At 49.8% G+C, this 17,698-nt stretch overlaps 1 protein-coding gene across 1 annotated transcript; it reads right to left on the bottom strand.

Annotated features, from left to right (window-relative positions):
- Positions 1-2,833: 2,833 nt before the first annotated feature.
- Fam167a (family with sequence similarity 167 member A) lies at positions 2,834-16,906 on the bottom strand. Its single transcript, XM_051160693.1, has 2 exons — positions 16,278-16,906; positions 2,834-3,217 (listed from the first exon to the last, which is right to left on the bottom strand). The coding sequence occupies exons 1-2, from the start codon at positions 16,662-16,664 to the stop codon at positions 2,954-2,956; spliced, it is 651 nt and encodes a 216-aa protein (XP_051016650.1). The 5' UTR covers positions 16,665-16,906; the 3' UTR covers positions 2,834-2,953.
- Positions 16,907-17,698: the final 792 nt, after the last annotated feature.

The following is a 17,698-nucleotide window of genomic DNA, read 5'->3' as shown; positions in this document are numbered from 1 at the left end:
CCAAATTACCCATTCTTGAATCCATGAATCCATCTGTCTACCCACTCATCCATCCATCCTTCCTTCCTTCCATCCATCCATCCATCTTTCCTTCCATTCAGTTATGGTCCAGATCTTGCATATGCTGTAACCATGACAAGCAAAAATGAATTAAATGTCTCTATTTGGATATCTTCTTTTGAAATATGTTTATTTCACTTTTTCTAACAGTAATATAGAAACAAATAATCATAAAAATAAAACTGTAAATTGTCCATTGATTATGTAATAGCACTTGGTATTTCTACAGGGGTAGATCTTGGATGAGGCCCTCTAGGCCTCTGTGATTGCTACTGAGCCCATGAAGGCATTGGACATGACCCTGTGGCAGCACAGTGGATATTTCGCGTCTCACCTGAGGCAGGGGGTCGTGGGGCACAGGGCATGGAAATGGCTAATGAGGAAACAGCAAACAGGACTGTGTACACTTAAGAAGCCAGGAAGCTGGCTGTGGAAGGCTGCTAATGTCACCACTGACCTAACGATATCTCTGCAGAGATTGTACAGTCACAAGGAACAGTTAATGGTTACATCCCACCATGCAAGGCAGGGAGCTAGCAGGTGCTAGGCTGCGTGTAAGGAAACAAAAGAGTTTTCCCTTCCACTTTCTTCATCTCCTCCCCACCTCCCCTCCTCATCCCAGAATAAGAGTCTCTTGGGATGAACAACTTAAGCTGAGACACCTAACCTAGTCAAACCCATTCCTAGGACAAGGTTTCCTCAGAGAACAAAAGCAGGAAGAAGATGCTGGGTTGGCCAAGCACAAACTGTTCGACCACATCCTTAGTTACTGACCACATTCAATCTGGTCACTCTGCTTCGTTTTAAACTAACGTGTTTCAGCTACTGTAGTGACTGATGTAAAATGACCGTTAAAAACAAGACAAAACAAAAATTCCCTTTTTAAAAATGTTTTTGAGATATAGTCTCATGTAGCCCAGGCCGGCCTGGAGAACTTACTATGTATGGTAAGCTAGTCTTGAACTCCTGATCGCCCTCCCTCCATTTCCTGGGTGCTGAGACTAAAGATGTGTACTGCCACGCCAGGCTAATGATTCATTTCTTACAATCAGTTTGGCACTGTTTTTAGAATACAGGATGGGCCTTCCTTATTTTGCGTGTGTTCTCTGTGACACGCTGTGTGAATATCAGCTGGAGGGTGGCTAGAGGCAGAAGGTTAAGGCCTCCTGGGACTTGGTAGTCTTTGTGTAGTAAGGAAGGGACTAGGGTCAAGGCCTCTGGACTTCAGGGCTCTTAAGAAATCTTGGCTACCTTGTTCTACCTTTAGAGAAAGAAACACAAACCCGCTGGCTCTTTGAAATCATAAGGAAGAGACCATTCAGTTATCCTGCCATTCCTGCTTCTCCCTGGGTGTGTTGTAGCGTGGGTGGACACAGCCCGTGGGGATTATCAGGAGGAGGAGACATTATATACAGACAATAGTCAGTGTGGACTGCAGGCCTATGACCAGTGAGATGTGCCAAGGCTGCCATCTGGGCATATGCTGTGAGATGAACGAGTGGGGGCTGAGAGGGAGGGGAGAGAGAAGTTGGCAATGTGTGCGATTGGCCATCAGGACCATGTTTTGCAGTTCAAGTTCCTTGGCAAGGAGAAAGAACAGTCTAGGCCTGACTCACAACGACTTCACCCTTTAATATTCTATAGCCACTAAGCATCTGGGTAAATAGAGGGAAGCCATTCTCCTTCCTGGCTTCACTTTGCCCCTCTGCTAATGAGCAGGCCTCACTAGACACACCCAGGGTCTGAGAACCTTGTGTTAACAGGATTACACGTGGCCAGGTGTGCTGTACCAAGTCTTTCCTGAATTGATGAGCTTAACATTCTTACTGATCTCAAGCTTGCTGCTAGGGGGAAAAAAATACCTTGAAAACTAAACTTCAAACTCTGCCTGGCTTACTCAACTGGTTCCCCATCTGGACAAGAATCAGACAGGTATTAATGAATTAGCAACGCATTAGCTAACAGTCATGGTCAATTAAAATGCATTGCTTAGGTCAGGCCATCTTGGGAGAGGTTCAGGATGGGCTTCTGGGATCCCTGGGATCTTTGGTGTTGAGGATAAGGTGATGCAGATGACATCATCAGGCCCCACCTCCTGGTCTCTGTGATGTCCCCTATGATAGCATTCACTTGTGGGAAATCTGTCTCCTATCTGCCTGGTTTAATTACCAGTGGGTTGTTAGGTGCTCTCCTGGGGTTGTGGGTGGCAGTGAAGGACCTGAAGTGGTCGTGATGGGAGATAGCTGGGCATCGAGGTTGCTCCGCCAAGGGTATACAAGGTGCACGTGTCACGGAGCAAGCTGGAAATAGCACGGCCTTGTAGCAGCAAGGCTGAAGTTCAGTGGGCGGAGCTCCGTCCCAGGAATGTTGGCGGCCATCAAAGAGAAGCCTGCGTTCCTGTGTGTCATCTCGTTACATCTTTACATTTTCCTGTCCTAGCACACACATCCCTGCCCAGGTTGCTGAGTCACCTTCTTAAGGGCAATTAGAGCCAGGACTCAGAGGGTAGTAATAGCACATGAGAGATGGATACACTTTATACAATCTCATCTTCCCAGATTCCCTTGAGGAGAGCTTTCTGTAAAAACAAGCTTTGCGGGGAGGGGTCCCCTTTGGAGTACAACATCGTAGCACCAGTGATTTTAGGACATAGGCGGGGATGGCCACGAGGAGACTGCTGAAACCCCTGGCTCACATAGTGTCTGCAGACTCTTTGGGTATTAAACATGAAGACCCAGGTATGCAAAGCTGAAGCCCCTAGCGTACTACCATCAGGTCCTGGGGCCTTTCAAGTCCCTAACACGGCATCACGGAGACCCACTTTGGGTAACTTGGTCTGAGACCCCTCTTCCTCTCACCCCTGGCTCTGGTCCCCCTTCACCCCCAAGGCTTCTCAGCAGAGAGAGAACCTTCTGGTGTTGATGTTCATCTTGGTGACACCAATGAGCTTGAGTGGTGTGGAGAGGCTGAAGGAGGATGCCAGAGGGGAGTCGCAGAAGAGGTCGGAGAGCTCGTCCCGCTCCTCCAGCTCAAAGGCAGCATCATTGAGCATTCTCCTGTGCAGGCGGCAGGTCTGCTCGATCTTCAGCTTGCTGATGTCTCCACGGAGACGCATGAGCTGCCTGGCCAGCTGCTGGTCCTGGAGCCGCATCTCTGCCTGGAGAGAGGGGCAAGGGGGGGAGAGGCCAGACATGAGTTAGCAGGGTGCATTTGGTGGGTGCAGCTCCGTGAGCTCTGCTCAGGGCCCTCATCATTAGGAATCCTAACTGAAGTCATGGATCGTTGGCAGGTCCATCTGGCAGCAGGCGTACTTCCTGGCTCAGCGAGGTGACAAGACACTGCGGATGGCATGGGAAAGTATTATTGCCCAATGAAGCCTTGTGCCAGGCTAGCAAATATGTCTAAATATTTCTCCATGCCAGTCCCGCCTTAATGTTACTTCTAGCTCATTCCCAACCATTGGTGTTCAGGGTGGGAGGTTCAAGCAGAGTGAGACTACAGAGGAGTAACAGACACCAGGTCCTGGGTGGGAAGGAGAGATGTGATGGGCAGGACAGAGGGGGCTTTCTGCTGTGACATCCCGATCATGTATGTGAGCTGCCATAACGTGCTCTAGTTATCATTTGAAAGTTCATACATTTTACAATGTATTTTGACCATGTCCATCTACTACTACTGCCCTCCAACTCTCCCTAGAGCCCTCCCGCTCTTCCAACCCATGTCCTCCTTTGTGTGTGTGTGTGTTGTGTGTGTGTGCTGTGTGTGTGTGCGGTGTTTGTGTAATTAATAACCCTGATTGCAGTTAGCACTGTCCATCCATATGCACACAGGCTTTGGCCATCTACTAGGGCATGGGATATTAAAGAGGAATGATTCTCCCTCACTCTGCACCCTGCTAATTTTTCCTTTCATCATATCTCTTGCAATGACTCACTGATCTATGTTTTCTAATAAAGGCTCCAATCATAAAATGGAGCTGATAGTTACAAGCCATTTTACTATGAATGAGGTACCGCTAACACACTAGAGTTAATCCTTACGAAAGCCTGTGGAGTAAACTTCTTACTTTGTCACAAGTCACAGATGGGAAGGTTAGAGTCAACTGTCAAAAAGGCCCTTGGTGATAAACCTGGGATAGAAGCTCGACCACGGGTACGCGCGGGCTGACAAGTCCGTTCTGCCTCTTAGGTAGAGTGGAGCCTAGGGTCCAGAGCTGATTAATGCCCGGGGACCCTGTAGAGGGTTTATGATGTGCTCAGCATCTCTGTGTATCTCTGTTTCCTGTTAAGAAAGGGGTGTGCTGAGAACAACTCCCAGCAACCCTTTTCAAAATCCATCTCCACACCAAGCCCTGCCGGTACCTCGCAGCCTCCCTGAGGTAAGGGCAGTGAAGGTCTATATTCTACAAGTCAGGACACTGGAGCTCGGAGGGCTCCCAGGTGTGTCTCAGCTTCACAGTTGTGACTTGACAGAGAAGGAATGCAGCAGCTACCTCACTAGGCTTCCTGGGGCAGCAGTTTCCCATTAGCAAAAGCTTTGTCACTAAGACAGGCCACCAGCTGTTCCTACTTGACCTTAGAGCCAATTCCAGCCTGTCATTTACTCTACCCACACCTGCAAGTGGCTATTGTTTCAGTACCTCTGTGTCCTCAGACTCTTCTCTGTAGCCTTCCAGGTGCACAGGAGCTGACCGAGCCCCCCTCCCAACACACACACACACACACACACACACACACACACACACACACACACACGTACCCAATGGTTATGCAAATGAATGCAAATGTTCCCACTTTCTCCATTGGGTTTGGAATACAGAGCAATTGCCCTTGAAGAAAATTAGTGAGCATTCAGTCCCCCTCTCTGCCCCCTTTCTCTCTCTCTCTCTCACACACACACACACATACACACTACATAAATAAACCAATAATCTTTTTTTCTTAAATGTGAAGGGCTAAGACTCCAAACTTTAAAAAAAAAAGTAAGATCCACATAATATAAAATGTTTCCTCTTGGTCATTTTGAAGCACACAGTCCAGCAGTGTTAAGGACATGCGTGGCTGAGCAACCATTGCCCTCCTCACCCAACTCCAGAATTTTTCCATAGTTCTCAACTAAAATATGTGCTCATCTCTTCCCTCCATTCCACTGCCTGCCTCTATGAACTAGATGAGTCCCCCCCGCCCCATGAGCAGGATCCTACTGTGTTTATGCTCACGTAATGGGTTTATTTCGTTTCCCATTATGCTCTCTGAGTTCACATGGCTAAATTCCCTTAGCAATGCCGAAAGGACACAGGTCACTGTGGATAACATGAATGACAAGATCTGTACCCTGGCTCTCTGACTCCCTTGCACTTGACCTGAGCTGTTTCCCTTACTCCCCCTCCACATCCCCTCCCCTTCCCTGACCCCCCCCCCCCCACCCCAGACCAGAGGCATCATATTTAACTGTCTTACAGATGAGGAAACTAACTCAGGCCCAGCCCTCCTGGGAATGGTGGCATTCCGATCCCATCTGGGTCACACAGTGGCTCTCCCAGGATCTGCAAGGAGGGCCCCTCTCCAGCTGGCCAAACCAGTCACTAATGCTTCCTGAACTAATGTCTCCAAGAAGAGATCTCCAGACCAGACAAGAAGCCTTACATGGAGGCCACACTGGCTGAATGCAGGGCGGCAGCTACTCATGGCCAAGTACTTCCCTCTAGGCCAGCGTGGGACCCACAGGAGCACCTAGGCTGGGACACTGGTCCTAGACTTCAGCCTAGGGGACTCAATTCAGCATAGGTCGAATACTGTCCTCTAAAGCTAGGTGTAGAATAATGTACTGGTTTTCCATCCCTCCCTCAGGGTGGCTTGCCCTCCTTCTGCGGAAGACAGGCACAGGCTGGATTCAGGGGTGTGGTCTGTTCTTCCAGTAATCCCATAATCTGGGCACAGTGCTTGCTGAAAGAGTTGAGATGTCACTGTTCAGGGTTAGGGTTAGGGTTAGGGTTAGGGTTAGGGTTAGGGTTAGGGTTAGGGTTAGGGTTTCGGAGGATCGTAGGGAAAGGGTCTCCAGGGACCTGAGGTGAGAGAGCCAGTGCTGTTGTTCAAACTCCTCTCCTGCTCAGATACTGGTGATGTTGAGGCCTGTTTCTTCAGGTAGATGGTAAACCCTCAAGGGTAGGATTAGCTAACTAAACAGTAATTACAGGGCTCTGAAAAAAGAAGGGTGAGATTTCCTGACTTTGGAGCCCACTGTAGAGTGAGGAGAGGCTGAGGGGAGATGAAAGAAGAAAGCCTGAGAGTCCGCTGGGAGAATCCAGAAGAGAATCTCTCAGGTAAAAATACGCCCCAGTTTACCAGGAAAAGATCACACCAAGAGCTTCCCTGAGGAGAACAGTAGAGCTCACACTTACTCTATGAGGGGTGGGATGACAATGAAGGCCGCAGAAATCACCCGGATGTCGCAAATAAACTCAGCGGTTACCATATGACCAGGAGTTTCACCCACAACAACTAGAGGCAAGGACTCCAACTGCACACCCCAACTGCAAGACAGATGAGCGCATTCTATCTACTCCCTTAGCAAGGAGGAGATTGGACATTTGTCACACATGGATAAACCTTGGGGGCATTATGCTAAGTAACATTAGCCAGCTACAAATGGACAAACATGTGACCCACATATGTGAAAGCAGCTGGAATAATCACATTCTGAGCTGCTGGGCAACAGAAAAGGTTTTGCAAGGGTGTGGAGACTGGCGATCAGTGTTCAAAAGTCAGCACAGATAGAAAGAGAATATCAAGGTGAAAGGTATGTGTCTAGTCCCTAAGTCTGGGGCTCCTGTGGATGCTGTCGCAGTCTAAGGGCCTCCATTTGTCTCTGATGGATGCTGGAAAGAAGTGGGTGTGAGGGCCAGGAACTATCTCAGCACATGTGAAGGGGCAGGGCGTGTTCCATTTCCACATGGTTGGGCAGCTGAGACCTAATTCTTTTTTTTTTTTTTTTTTTTTTTTTGAGACCTAATTCTTGAGGCTTGCAAACAGTCTTTGTATTCTGTCCGGGTGTTTGCCTAGCTTCACTCAAAGGTCAGCCATTGTTATAATCAGATATGTACAATGTCAGCCATTGTTATAATCAGTATTGTGTTGGAGTCTGTGTAGAGCCAGAACAATGCAGCACGCTTTAACCTTAGTTTTACCCCTAGGAATGCCGGACTGATGAGGGTGGAAGGAGGCAGGTGGTACGGGTTAGGTGTCTTGCTCAATGGAAACCTGAGTTTCTGGGAACCTGTAGAAGGAAAAACTCAAAGGTTCCCAGAAGCAGGCTCCACATTGTGAACTGGTGTCCAGGGGAGCTGTGGACTCAGGTGGAGGTGGGCGTTTCCTGGAGAGGAGGTAGCTGGGCTATAGGTGGGAGTGGCCTCTCCCCACAGTGGGGGAAGGCCCTGTGATCTGTAGCCCAGTAGCCTGGCCTGTGGGCTGGAGAGCTGACAACCTGGCTCCAGTCCCCTGGATTGCTTCAGTAGGAAGGAGGGCACCTGTTCTATTGCCTCCTCTGTTGGACCTGGTCTCCTTCCTGGGCCTGTATGGATTGGGTAGGTCAGACCAGAGACCAGGGCTAGGAAGAGCGCCCAGGGCCCTACAAGCACTCCTGGGGAATTCCTGACAAGTGTGAAGCTCTAAAGATGTGATGAGGGTTTCAAGTTTTCATACTTGAGGGTCCCCAGACAAACTGTTTCCTTCTCTATGAGAGGCTGGACTTTCAGAGCTACCAGAGGCTCTGGCTTCCAGTCCCCAAACAACCCATTATTAGGGTGAACATCTCTGGGCAGGTGTGAGCCCTTTGTAGACAAGGGAAAAGGATAGTTGCCCCCTACCCACTCTCCCCTTCTTCATCAGCACCTGGTGTGTGAAGGACGACAGTGCGCCTGGAAGGGGCACACAACAGAGAGAAGCAGAAGACGTGAGGAAGTGAGGATGGGTGGAGACTTGAGTTGACATCTCTCAGAAGACGACAGTAGCAGGAACATTTAGGAAAGACAGGGGAAATACAAATCAGAAGGGCAGCAAAACTGGGTATGAGGCCACACACCGGTGACTCCAGCCTGTAGGAGGCCGAGACCGGCAGAACACCAGCTCAAGCTTAGCCTGGGAGGTGTTATAAATTCTGGCTAGCCTGAGATGTAGGGTGAGACCCTGTTTCAAACAAACAAACGAACAAACAAACAAGCAAAAATCTGGTAAAGGCATAAGGCAGACACACACACACACACACACACACACACACACACACACACACACTGAACTACCTTGACTGCCTGAGCAGTTAATGTATTTCCATATTTACTGAAGGACTGTCCACTATAGCCAAAACATGGAATGGACCAGGATGTCCACCAATGGATGAATGATGTTTAAAAATGCAATTTATTATCCCACCTTAAAACTGTGAGACCTTCATGTTTGCAGCAATGTGGACAGAACCAGATAACACGTTGTGTTAAGTAAAATAAGCCAGGCACAGAAAGACAAAAACCACATGTTCTTACTCATCGGTGGTAAAGTTAACGTTAGAGACCCCTGAAGGCTGGGAAGGTGATGAGGAAATAGAGAAAGACTTGGCAATGGGCATCAAGACAGGGAAAATCCATTCCACTACTCTTCTGGTAGTACTGGGGATTGAACCTACGGCCTCATGAATGGGAGATAAGCACTCTACCACTGCAGTACAGCCCTAGCCCAGTTCTATTAGTCTGATGATACCCAGACAATTAGTCTAACTTAAGGAGGAGTGTTCCCACCACAGAAGGGGTAGTGGAAATGCTCGTTTTGATTCAACCACCACAAACACACTTATCTAATTATATACTACCATACCCCGTAAGAGGTCCACACATGTTGATTTAAATATATATTTAACATATACTATAAATCATATGTATATACATGCTGATTTAGATATATATTTAATATATAATATATATGTCAGAAAGGGATTATCCATCCTAAAGACATGCTTAGACTTAATTAACCCTTTTGATACTTGAGACCACCATGGCTGGCCTGTGTATAAGCATAAGACCCCTCCTCATACACAGTGAGAAAATTAAATTCTCGGAAGGAGGGCAAAACGAAGTTGACTTTGGAGAAGAGCACAGCCCTGTGCCAGGAGTTGAGAGGATTTGTTGAGTAAGCAGAAGGCGCCTTCATGCTTACTGACTGAATGAACAGTGGATAAGGCAGCCATTTGGAGCGTGTGCTCTGAGGCTGGGCCGATAGGAGTTCAAATCCCCATGTTGATAAGTAGCTCTCCTACCTGTAAAACAGGGGCAATGCTATCAAGAGTGCTGTGAGCATGGAGTGTTGTGCCTGGAGGAAGCACACACAGCGCTGACTCTGGCCTTTGGTTACCTTCTTTATTTTCCTTTCTCAACACCCTGACAGATAGGTACTTGTCACCCCCGTTTTACGGTGACAAATTAGGGAGGACTAGGTACACTGCAAGTAGGATGTAGTACAGTGGATCAGAAGTCTAATCTAGTTACAGATGGACGCTTTTTCCACCCCACCCATGACCAGTTACTGGGCCAGCTGCTTTACTGTCAGCTGTGGCTGCTCAAGAAATCCCCAAACCGCTCCAGGTTTATAGCATGGACTTCCATAGAAGCCTGGAGGGACCTGTCCTACACAAATGCCCTGGGTGCTCTCCCCTCTGCTAAGCAGGGCTCCACCTGCAGGTCCCAGGGTGATGTCTGCCTTCTCTCGAGGGAGCTGTCTATGAACACCAGAGCCCATCTCACCTGCCTCAGCTCCACAGCCCAGCCACCCAAGGTCTTCATCTTACTGCTGGGATGTGGTGTGATGGGAAATCCCCTCTGGCCTCCCGTGGTTGCCCTGCGCTATGCCTCTGTTGAGCTGCAGTCCACCGGCTCCTCTGTTTCCTTCTGGACACTGCATGGGAGAAGGAAGGACTGTGGGCAAAGCCTTGGGCTGGGGCCAGCTCCGTCCTATTGGCGACGGTTCTCAAAGCTCTCAGGTTCAGAGGCATGTCTGGGGATGGAAGGCCTTAGCTCTCTCATCTTGTTCTAGCAGACTCTTTTCTGCAGCCTGCAGGGTGAGGCACGCCTTCCAACTACAGTGGCAAGACAAAGGAACCCAATACTTTTCTTTCTTTGACCTTTTATTTTTAATAGGCCTTTTCTCTTTGAATACACACAGAGAGAGAGAGAGAGAGAGAGAGAGAGAGAGAGAGAGAGAAAGAGGGAGAGAGAGAGAGAGGGAGAGAGAGAGAGGGAGAGAGAGGGAGAGGGAGGGAGGGAGGGAGAGAGAGAGAGAGAGAGAGAGAGAGAGAGAGAGAGAGAGAGATTCTATTTTATAAATTTCTGGAAATTATGGAAAAATAGAAACAATGACATTAGTAAGAAGAAATGAATGTCACCTGTGCTCTGATGTCTTTCCCCTCCTAGTCCTTTATCTGTAAATTCTCTATGTATTTGTTGTTTGTTTTGAGACAGAGTCTTGCTGAGTATCCCTGGCTGGCCTGGCACTCTCTATGTAGCTCAAGCTGGATTCAAAATAAAAGTCCTCCTAACCTCAACAAATTAAGTGCCTTCCCAGACGAAGAGTCTGTTATTCATGGGTAGAAGAGACCAGGCTTGGGCAGACAGACATCTGGACTCTTATGAATCAAGGCCAACTCTGGCTGACTGGCTTGGAGTATTTTATCCCCTTCACCTGAGACACAAAGGTCCCAGCTACGTGTTCTGAGGTGTGGCTCGCAACCCTGTGGGGCCTAGAGCATTCTCTTCTGAATCCATGAGGCTTTGAATGTGAGCCTTTGGCAGCATGTGGTCCATAACATCAACACATGATAGGCCTCTGAAACAGGAAAGATTCCTGGCCCCGGAGTCAGGTGAGTGCCATTCTATCAGGCCTAGCCAGATCCTTGGCTGTCAGTTAACCCCTCAGTCTTCTCCTTTGTAAAATGGGAGGATCAAACAGTCCAGGCTTCTGGGAACCCTCCATGAATGCGCTCTGGGACCTTAGAGACCTCTCTCCCGGCATTATCACTCGCCTCCACCCCACACAGTGAGCTGACCTGTCATCTGGCTGGGTGTCCAGCAGATAAGGATCATGGGAGCTGGTGTCATGCATGCCGGAGCTGTGTGCTAGCCAAAATTTACCACTGAGAACTCCGACTGGTTATCCAGCTGAGGCCACAGGACGCCACCAGAACCTGGGTCTCCGGGTGGCTGGCGGCTCTGACACACAGGCTCTGCCTGATTAGCACCTGTCAGCTTTCTTCTTGTTTTCTAACAACTATAAACACCTTCTGCCTGCAGAGACCAAACACCTGCAGGAAACTAACAGACAGTGTGGGTGCAATGGATTCTCGGGTTCTCACCACAGAGTGCATCAGGAGCCTGGGAGACTAAGAGTTTTACTTTTGTCTGCCCCTCACAGAGCAGAAGGTGTTCTGGGCCCTGTTCCTTTTTCTTTCTTTTTATTGTGTTTGTTTGTTTGGTTGTTTTTTGTTTGTTTATTGAGACAGGTTTCTCTGTGTAGCCTTGGCTGTCTTGGACTTGCTTTGTAGACCAGGCTGGCCTCGAACTCACAAAGATCCACCTACCTCTCCCTCCCTGAGTGCTAGGACTGCAGGTGTGCGCCACCACTCTAGGCTCTGTTTCTTACCTCCTTGGCTGTCAAGGGCACTCCTGAGTAAGACTGCGGAAACAAGACAGAAGGCAGGCGACTGGCCGTGACACATGACTGGTAGGAGCTGAGGACTCCTGCTGCCCAGAGCCATGGACTTCCAGAACCGCCACCACCTCATCCCAGACCACCCCCACTAGGCTACCTTCACTGCAGGGGCAGTGACCTTCTGGTAAGCAGAGCAGTCTAGAATCAGCAAAGGATCACAATGGCTATTTTCCAGGACCCTGAGGACAATGAGTTTGTATACCTCTGCCTGGGGGTGTCAGCTGACCCCAAACCACCACCACGCACAGAGGCTGCAGTTGCTTAAAGTTGGCTGGCGATATGGTCTCTAGATCTAGTTGGAGCATATGGCAGGAATTAGTTGGATATCATATATTTACAGTTTGAGAATCAACGAATGCATGGAGATTCAAGATGTGTATTGAGAGAGCAAGAAAGGAGTCAGGAGATCAGATGGGGGACGTGGGATGACCCCAAAGCTTAAGTGGTAGGCCCTGTTCCTGCCGTAACTGCTTCCATGTGGCCCAGGGCTCAGCCTGCAAAGTGTCAGAGTGAAGGAGCTCAGTGCAGTGGTCCAGGAAGCATACTCCTTCAGAGACGGCCTCAGGACCTTTGCAGATTTGCTTCCCAATATCCCCAGTGCATTAGCCAAAGGCAAAGCCATTCTACTTTAGGTCGACAGGGATGTTGGCAGTAACATGCCATACCTTGGGGGTGAAAGCCAGGATGGACTGTCAGGAGGGAGCCTCCAGCCCCTTCTTTGCTTTGGAAACCTGTCCAGATCCTGCAACCTCTCTCTCTGCTGGCCCCAGAGGAGGCAGGGGAGGGTAGACAATGCTTCCTGTGCACAACTGCCTCCCTGGCTGTTTTAACTTCTCCCAGAAGGACCACAGATGGGATGGAGGCACATGGCCCTCTGCTAGGACCAAAACTCCCATTAAAACTAGGGCCTGGTGGCAGAGGCCTAAAACTGCATCGGAGGCAGGAGGAGTTCAAGTTTAAGACCTGCCTGGGCTATAGTGTGAATTCAAGGTCAGTCTGTGCAACCTAGCCAGACCTTGACTCCAAAAGTGTAATAGGAGGAGGGCCAGGGATAGAGTTCCATGGAGGGGCACTCGCCTAACATGGGAAGGAAGGTCTCTAAATGCAATTCCCAGGACTATAGACAAGCTTCCTTTGAGTTGAATGTTGGCAGTGTGGAGTGGGGGAAGCCCACATACTGACTAGAATTGCAGTCTGTTTCCTCAGACACGTGGGAGAAAGGCTACATTCCCAAATGAGCAAATGCTCTGACAAATAAGCAAGGGGGATGTGGGGGCAGGTACAGAGAAACCTTGATTCGGCATTTAAATAAACACAGCACAATAAAGTTTATGGAAACTACTTTCACTGGGGCTTTAAAAGTACATGGATATTAAAGGTACCTTCTTGATGGTGAACACAGGATAAATTAGGGGAAAAAATAGCACTGAAACAGAGAAGAAAGCACCTCAAACACCTCAACCGAGCTGCTTCTGGCTTCCAACTAGGTGTTTTACGAGCTGCCTTTGCTGGTGTCTGATCTTTGACAGGGCAGAATTGGACACTGAAGCTGCTGTGGCCTCTGGTGTGTGTGTGTGTGGTGGGGCGCGCATTGCTAAGCAGGTGGGGTTCCTGCACCACTGTGCCGGGGATGCCTAGTGATCATTGATTTTGTGGGGGCAGGGACAGGACATGGAGCTCAAGCTTGGGGACTCCAGGATCGGATCTGTCCCCTGAAGTCTCTTCACAGTCCCCCGGGGTCTCTTGATTCCCTGTTACTCTAGATGTGGTACGGCACATGACACGTAGTGTCCCTTGGAATATTGGAAATCCCAAATCCCAGACCCTATCTCAGACCCTCAGAACATAACCCTCACCCATAAAAGAGACGGGGGTGGGGGTGGGGGCTCTGTATGCACATTTGGAGCTCCAAGGCCAAATGGCTTTTCCAGCTGGGCCTTCCCCAGTCATTTTACCAGATTCCCTCCTGCATTTCCCAAGAGTGAGAGAGCTAAGTCTGAGTCGTGGCTTATGTCACTTCCTAGTCAGGTTCACTGGCTCCCAGGAGCTTCATCGAGCTCATCTGTGTGGTGAGAGCAATGGCGCAAGTGCACGGGACCTTTGTAAGACTGACCGGAACACAGTGGTCCTCATTTCCTCATTCAGCCCATGGAGGATGCTGTCCTCTGCGGCAGCAGCTAAGACTAGCATTGGCAAAGTGACCTGGCGGCCCAGGGTTCAAATGCCAGCTTCCTCATTCCCAGCCGAGCGTTCCTCTCTTGAGTCTTTTTGGTCTTCTTGAAAATGAGAGTTTGGGAAGGCGGGGTCACATGACAATGAGAAGTGAGTAGCATAAGTGAAGTGCCCCCGGCACACAGTGAGCACGGTGACACATCTGCTGTCCTCGTTCTCACCAGCACCCACCCATGGTCACCCAGGAGAACTGAAAGCGTTACGCAGATATAAGGCACGCCACTAATGCACGTATTTCTTGTGTCTGTACCAGACAGCCTTTGACAGCCAAATTAGTCCTAACCATGACTGTCTTGCCCTGGGATCCTGCAGTCTGAGTTACCTAAATATGGCTGGCCTCCTCTTCTTAGCCAGCATTCTGGGTAGGACACCATTGCCTCATTTGGTTTGATGTGTCTTGGCAGCAGGCGTGAGTGTGCCCAGTAGATCTCAAAGTCCTCAGCCTAGGCTGTGTGCTGCTTTAATCACCCTTTATTTGATGGTTCTAGATGTTAAGCATCATATCCTAGGTGTTCATTTCAATGGTCTGGGGTGTGGCAGGGGCTCTGGGATCTTGGCAAAGCTCCCATGGTACCTTTCTATCTACAGGGTGATGGGAGGTGCCTAGCAAGTTTCAAGGACACCCCTACTGTTTTCCATTCACTCAGAGGAAAATTTTCCTTGCTCCCCACTCCAAAGGGGAGCCCACAAGGAATGTGAACTTATTTAAACAATGAACAACTCTGCTCCTAGAAGCAATAAACTCTCAGATGAACCCCAAACCAACAAATTGCATCCTTGGCTAATGGGAATATTTTTTTTGTTCCTATGTGAAAAACAGATCAAAGCAGGTTAGCCTCAGGAATTCAGGGTACAGCTCTCAGGGTCTGTCTCTGGCCCTGCATGCCCACCTCTCCACCTCTCATACTCTTGTGAGCACCCTGGGGTCACAGAGCAAGAATCCACAGGGGCCCTGTCTTCTGCCAAAGCAGAGAGCAAGCATACCCATGGTTGGCCCTAACAGCATACACAGTAGAATAGTATTTTCTGAGCAGTCTCAATGGCAACTAAAGAGGTAGCCAAATAACCAGATACCCAACCTCCTGAGCTGCTACCACCCTGAACCCCAATGCTTTATTTCGACCTATGAGGAATTTCAGGCCCCAGTGGAGAAACATCTTGCAGGACTCAGAAAAACAAACCAAGAAGGCCTCTGCTTTCCTGTCTGCCAGAGAGTTACCCCAGCAGTAGAAAGCAGCTTGCCCTGGACTGCTGGCTCCTTGGGAGTCAGATGGTCCTGTAGGTGATTCACAGAAAGCAGCTAAAGCAGGGGTGGGCGTGGATCTGGCTGGCTTTGTTTCAGGTCTGGCTCTGCTAAGAAGCTGCTGTTATTAGGGGAGCCTAGTGGTTTTCCTGGGGCAGGATGGACAATGCCCCACCTCCTTTCCCAGGATTTTTGCGGTGGCGGTGGCGAGAGGTTCCGGATGGGAATCTGTTTTGCTTGTGGGCAGTAAAAGGATCCAGCTGCTGCCCAGCTCAGCATCCTCTCTGCCTTTGCTCACTCATGCCATCTGGAATGCCTGACCCACCCTGACTTCTGGGCAGACTCTTAGTCAACATCCTTTGCCAAAGCCTTCACCCCAGCCGTCACCAGTCATTTGTCCCCTTCTGGCAGCTCTTGTACACCTTGAACTGTTAATCAGCACTTCCCACGCCGAGTCCCAGTACTTACAGCTAAGAACCCCACACTGAGAGTCCTTCCTAAAGCGGGTCACCCAGGGAGACCCACTATCTAGCTAGTGTCAACTCCCAGCTCAGGGAAAGAGGCCACTTGCTTGCTGAGTGAGTAGTGGTCCTCAACCCTGTAGACAACTGTGGTTGGATGGGGGAAGACGGTTTCAGAGAGAATTAAGTACAGGTAAACCCTAGGAATCCCCTGCATGTCCGGGAATAAGAGTAGGAGACTTTGATGCTGGCGAGGAAAGGGAGCAACACCTTAATGTGGGCTCAGATCCCTTGGGTTAACACTGGCTTCCTTGCTATCTTTAACTAGGGGCTGACTGACCCAGACCCCATGTATCCGTTGAGAAATGAGATCTACCCTTCACCATAACAGCAAGATGAATGTGCAGAGCAGAAGCAGGCAGAGACAGAGGACAAACATCGCATGGGAACACAGGCAAAGTCAGACAGAAAGAGGGAGGGAGGGAGCACGCCTGGCACACTTTCCACTGGGCCTCTTGCAGGCCAGCTACTTACCAATTCTTTTCTGACCCAGGTTATAGCTTCATCAATACTCCGGAAGCCTTCTAGCTTGCCCGTGGTCAGTGGCCTGTCACCCCTGCTGGCACTCCTGGCAGGTGGGAGAAGCTCTCTGGGTTCCCTTAGAGGTATCAAAGGCTCTCCGCCTCCTCCACAGGCTCCCTGCTCCAAACTTGCCTCTTGCTGGGCAGCTTGCCTCGGGAAAGACCATGTCTGCTCCTCCAGTCTGGCCTGCCACTCCAGGTAGGAAGGTCTTCGGGTCTCTAGCCTCAACTTCTCAGTGAGGGCCTTCAGGCTGAGGAGGTGGTCATCGGGAGGTACGGCTGCCCCCGCCGGCCTGTCTTTCTCACCCACTTCTTCCACTTGGATCCGGGGCACAGACATTTTCTGAGTATGCCCTGGTAGCCAGACATGAGAGGTGGGGGAGCAGGGCACTCAGGAGGCTTGCTGGGTAGCAAGGTCAAGTCCTGCTCTGCGAAGGGCTCATACAGCTGTGGCCATGGCTCCTGAAGGCATCGTTGGGATGGGAGCGAATCTCAAGGCTCGGCAGCACCTGGAGCCAAGCAAGGCTGTAAAGTGTCTCTCTGAGAGCAGCTGTGCAGCTCAGGGTCTATGATTTGTCCCGTAATCCTATGGAGGCCATGCTTTTCGGAAGGCAGGTTCGGACAAGACAGCCTTCTCCAAGATCGTTCTATGCTTGCTGGATACGTGTGCAGGTCAGAGACGAACGAAGTGCCAGAAGTGGGCCTGTAGGAAGGAAAAAGAATCCTATTGGCCCTGGTCTCACTCCCCAAGAGGGAAACTGAGGTTCAGGAACAGGACTTTTACTTGCCAGTTCTTGGCAAGAAACGAGGCGTTTTTCACAGACTTCATGCTGAGCAATTGGTAAAACTGAATGGAGTTTCACTGTTTGTAAAACCATTCTCTCTCTCTGAACTCATGGAAGTCCTTGAGGCAAGTTTAGAGGTTTGTTTTAAAATACCCAATTCACAAAGGAAGAACCCAAGTCTCCGAGAAGCTAAGTGACTCACCAAGCTAGATCCCTCAGCGAGAAATCAGGGGACAAGGCCAGCTGGTCTGGATCTCAGGGCACAGGTCTCTCCTCTGGGCAGGTCCTCAGAGGCAGCCGACAAGCCAAGTAGGATCCTGCACGGACTCAGGACAGGTGTCTACTGCCCCTGGCCACCCTCCACAGCCCCACCCTCCATCCACACTCAGCTTCCGGCTCCAACAACAACACCTGACCTCACCTCTTCAGAGAAAGCAAACACATCAGAAGCTGCCAGTGGGAGGCTGGGCTGTGAAGCTCACTCTTTTGGAAAGCTGTTTCTCACTTTTACCTAGAGTGGTAGCAGCACCTTGCAAGGGATCCAGCTAATGTATGCTCTGAGCTGATCACCATGGCTCTAGCGGAAGGG

Source organism: Acomys russatus, chromosome 18 (assembly GCF_903995435.1).
Source record: "Acomys russatus chromosome 18, mAcoRus1.1, whole genome shotgun sequence".
Classification (NCBI taxonomy): domain Eukaryota; kingdom Metazoa; phylum Chordata; class Mammalia; order Rodentia; family Muridae; genus Acomys; species Acomys russatus.
The sequence above is the reverse complement of the archived record's forward strand: the minus strand, read 5'-3'. Positions and strand labels throughout refer to the sequence as shown.

Bases quoted from the DNA above. Each gene is read 5' to 3' on its own strand.
- Fam167a (XM_051160693.1), bottom strand. From the start codon at position 16,664: ATGTCTGTGCCCCGGATCCAAGTGGAAGAAGTGGGTGAGAAAGACAGG. The intron at 3,218-16,277 runs GTAAGTAGCTGG...CCCTCTCTCCAG, and splicing joins CCTGGGTCAGAAAAGAATTG to GCAGAGATGCGGCTCCAGGA.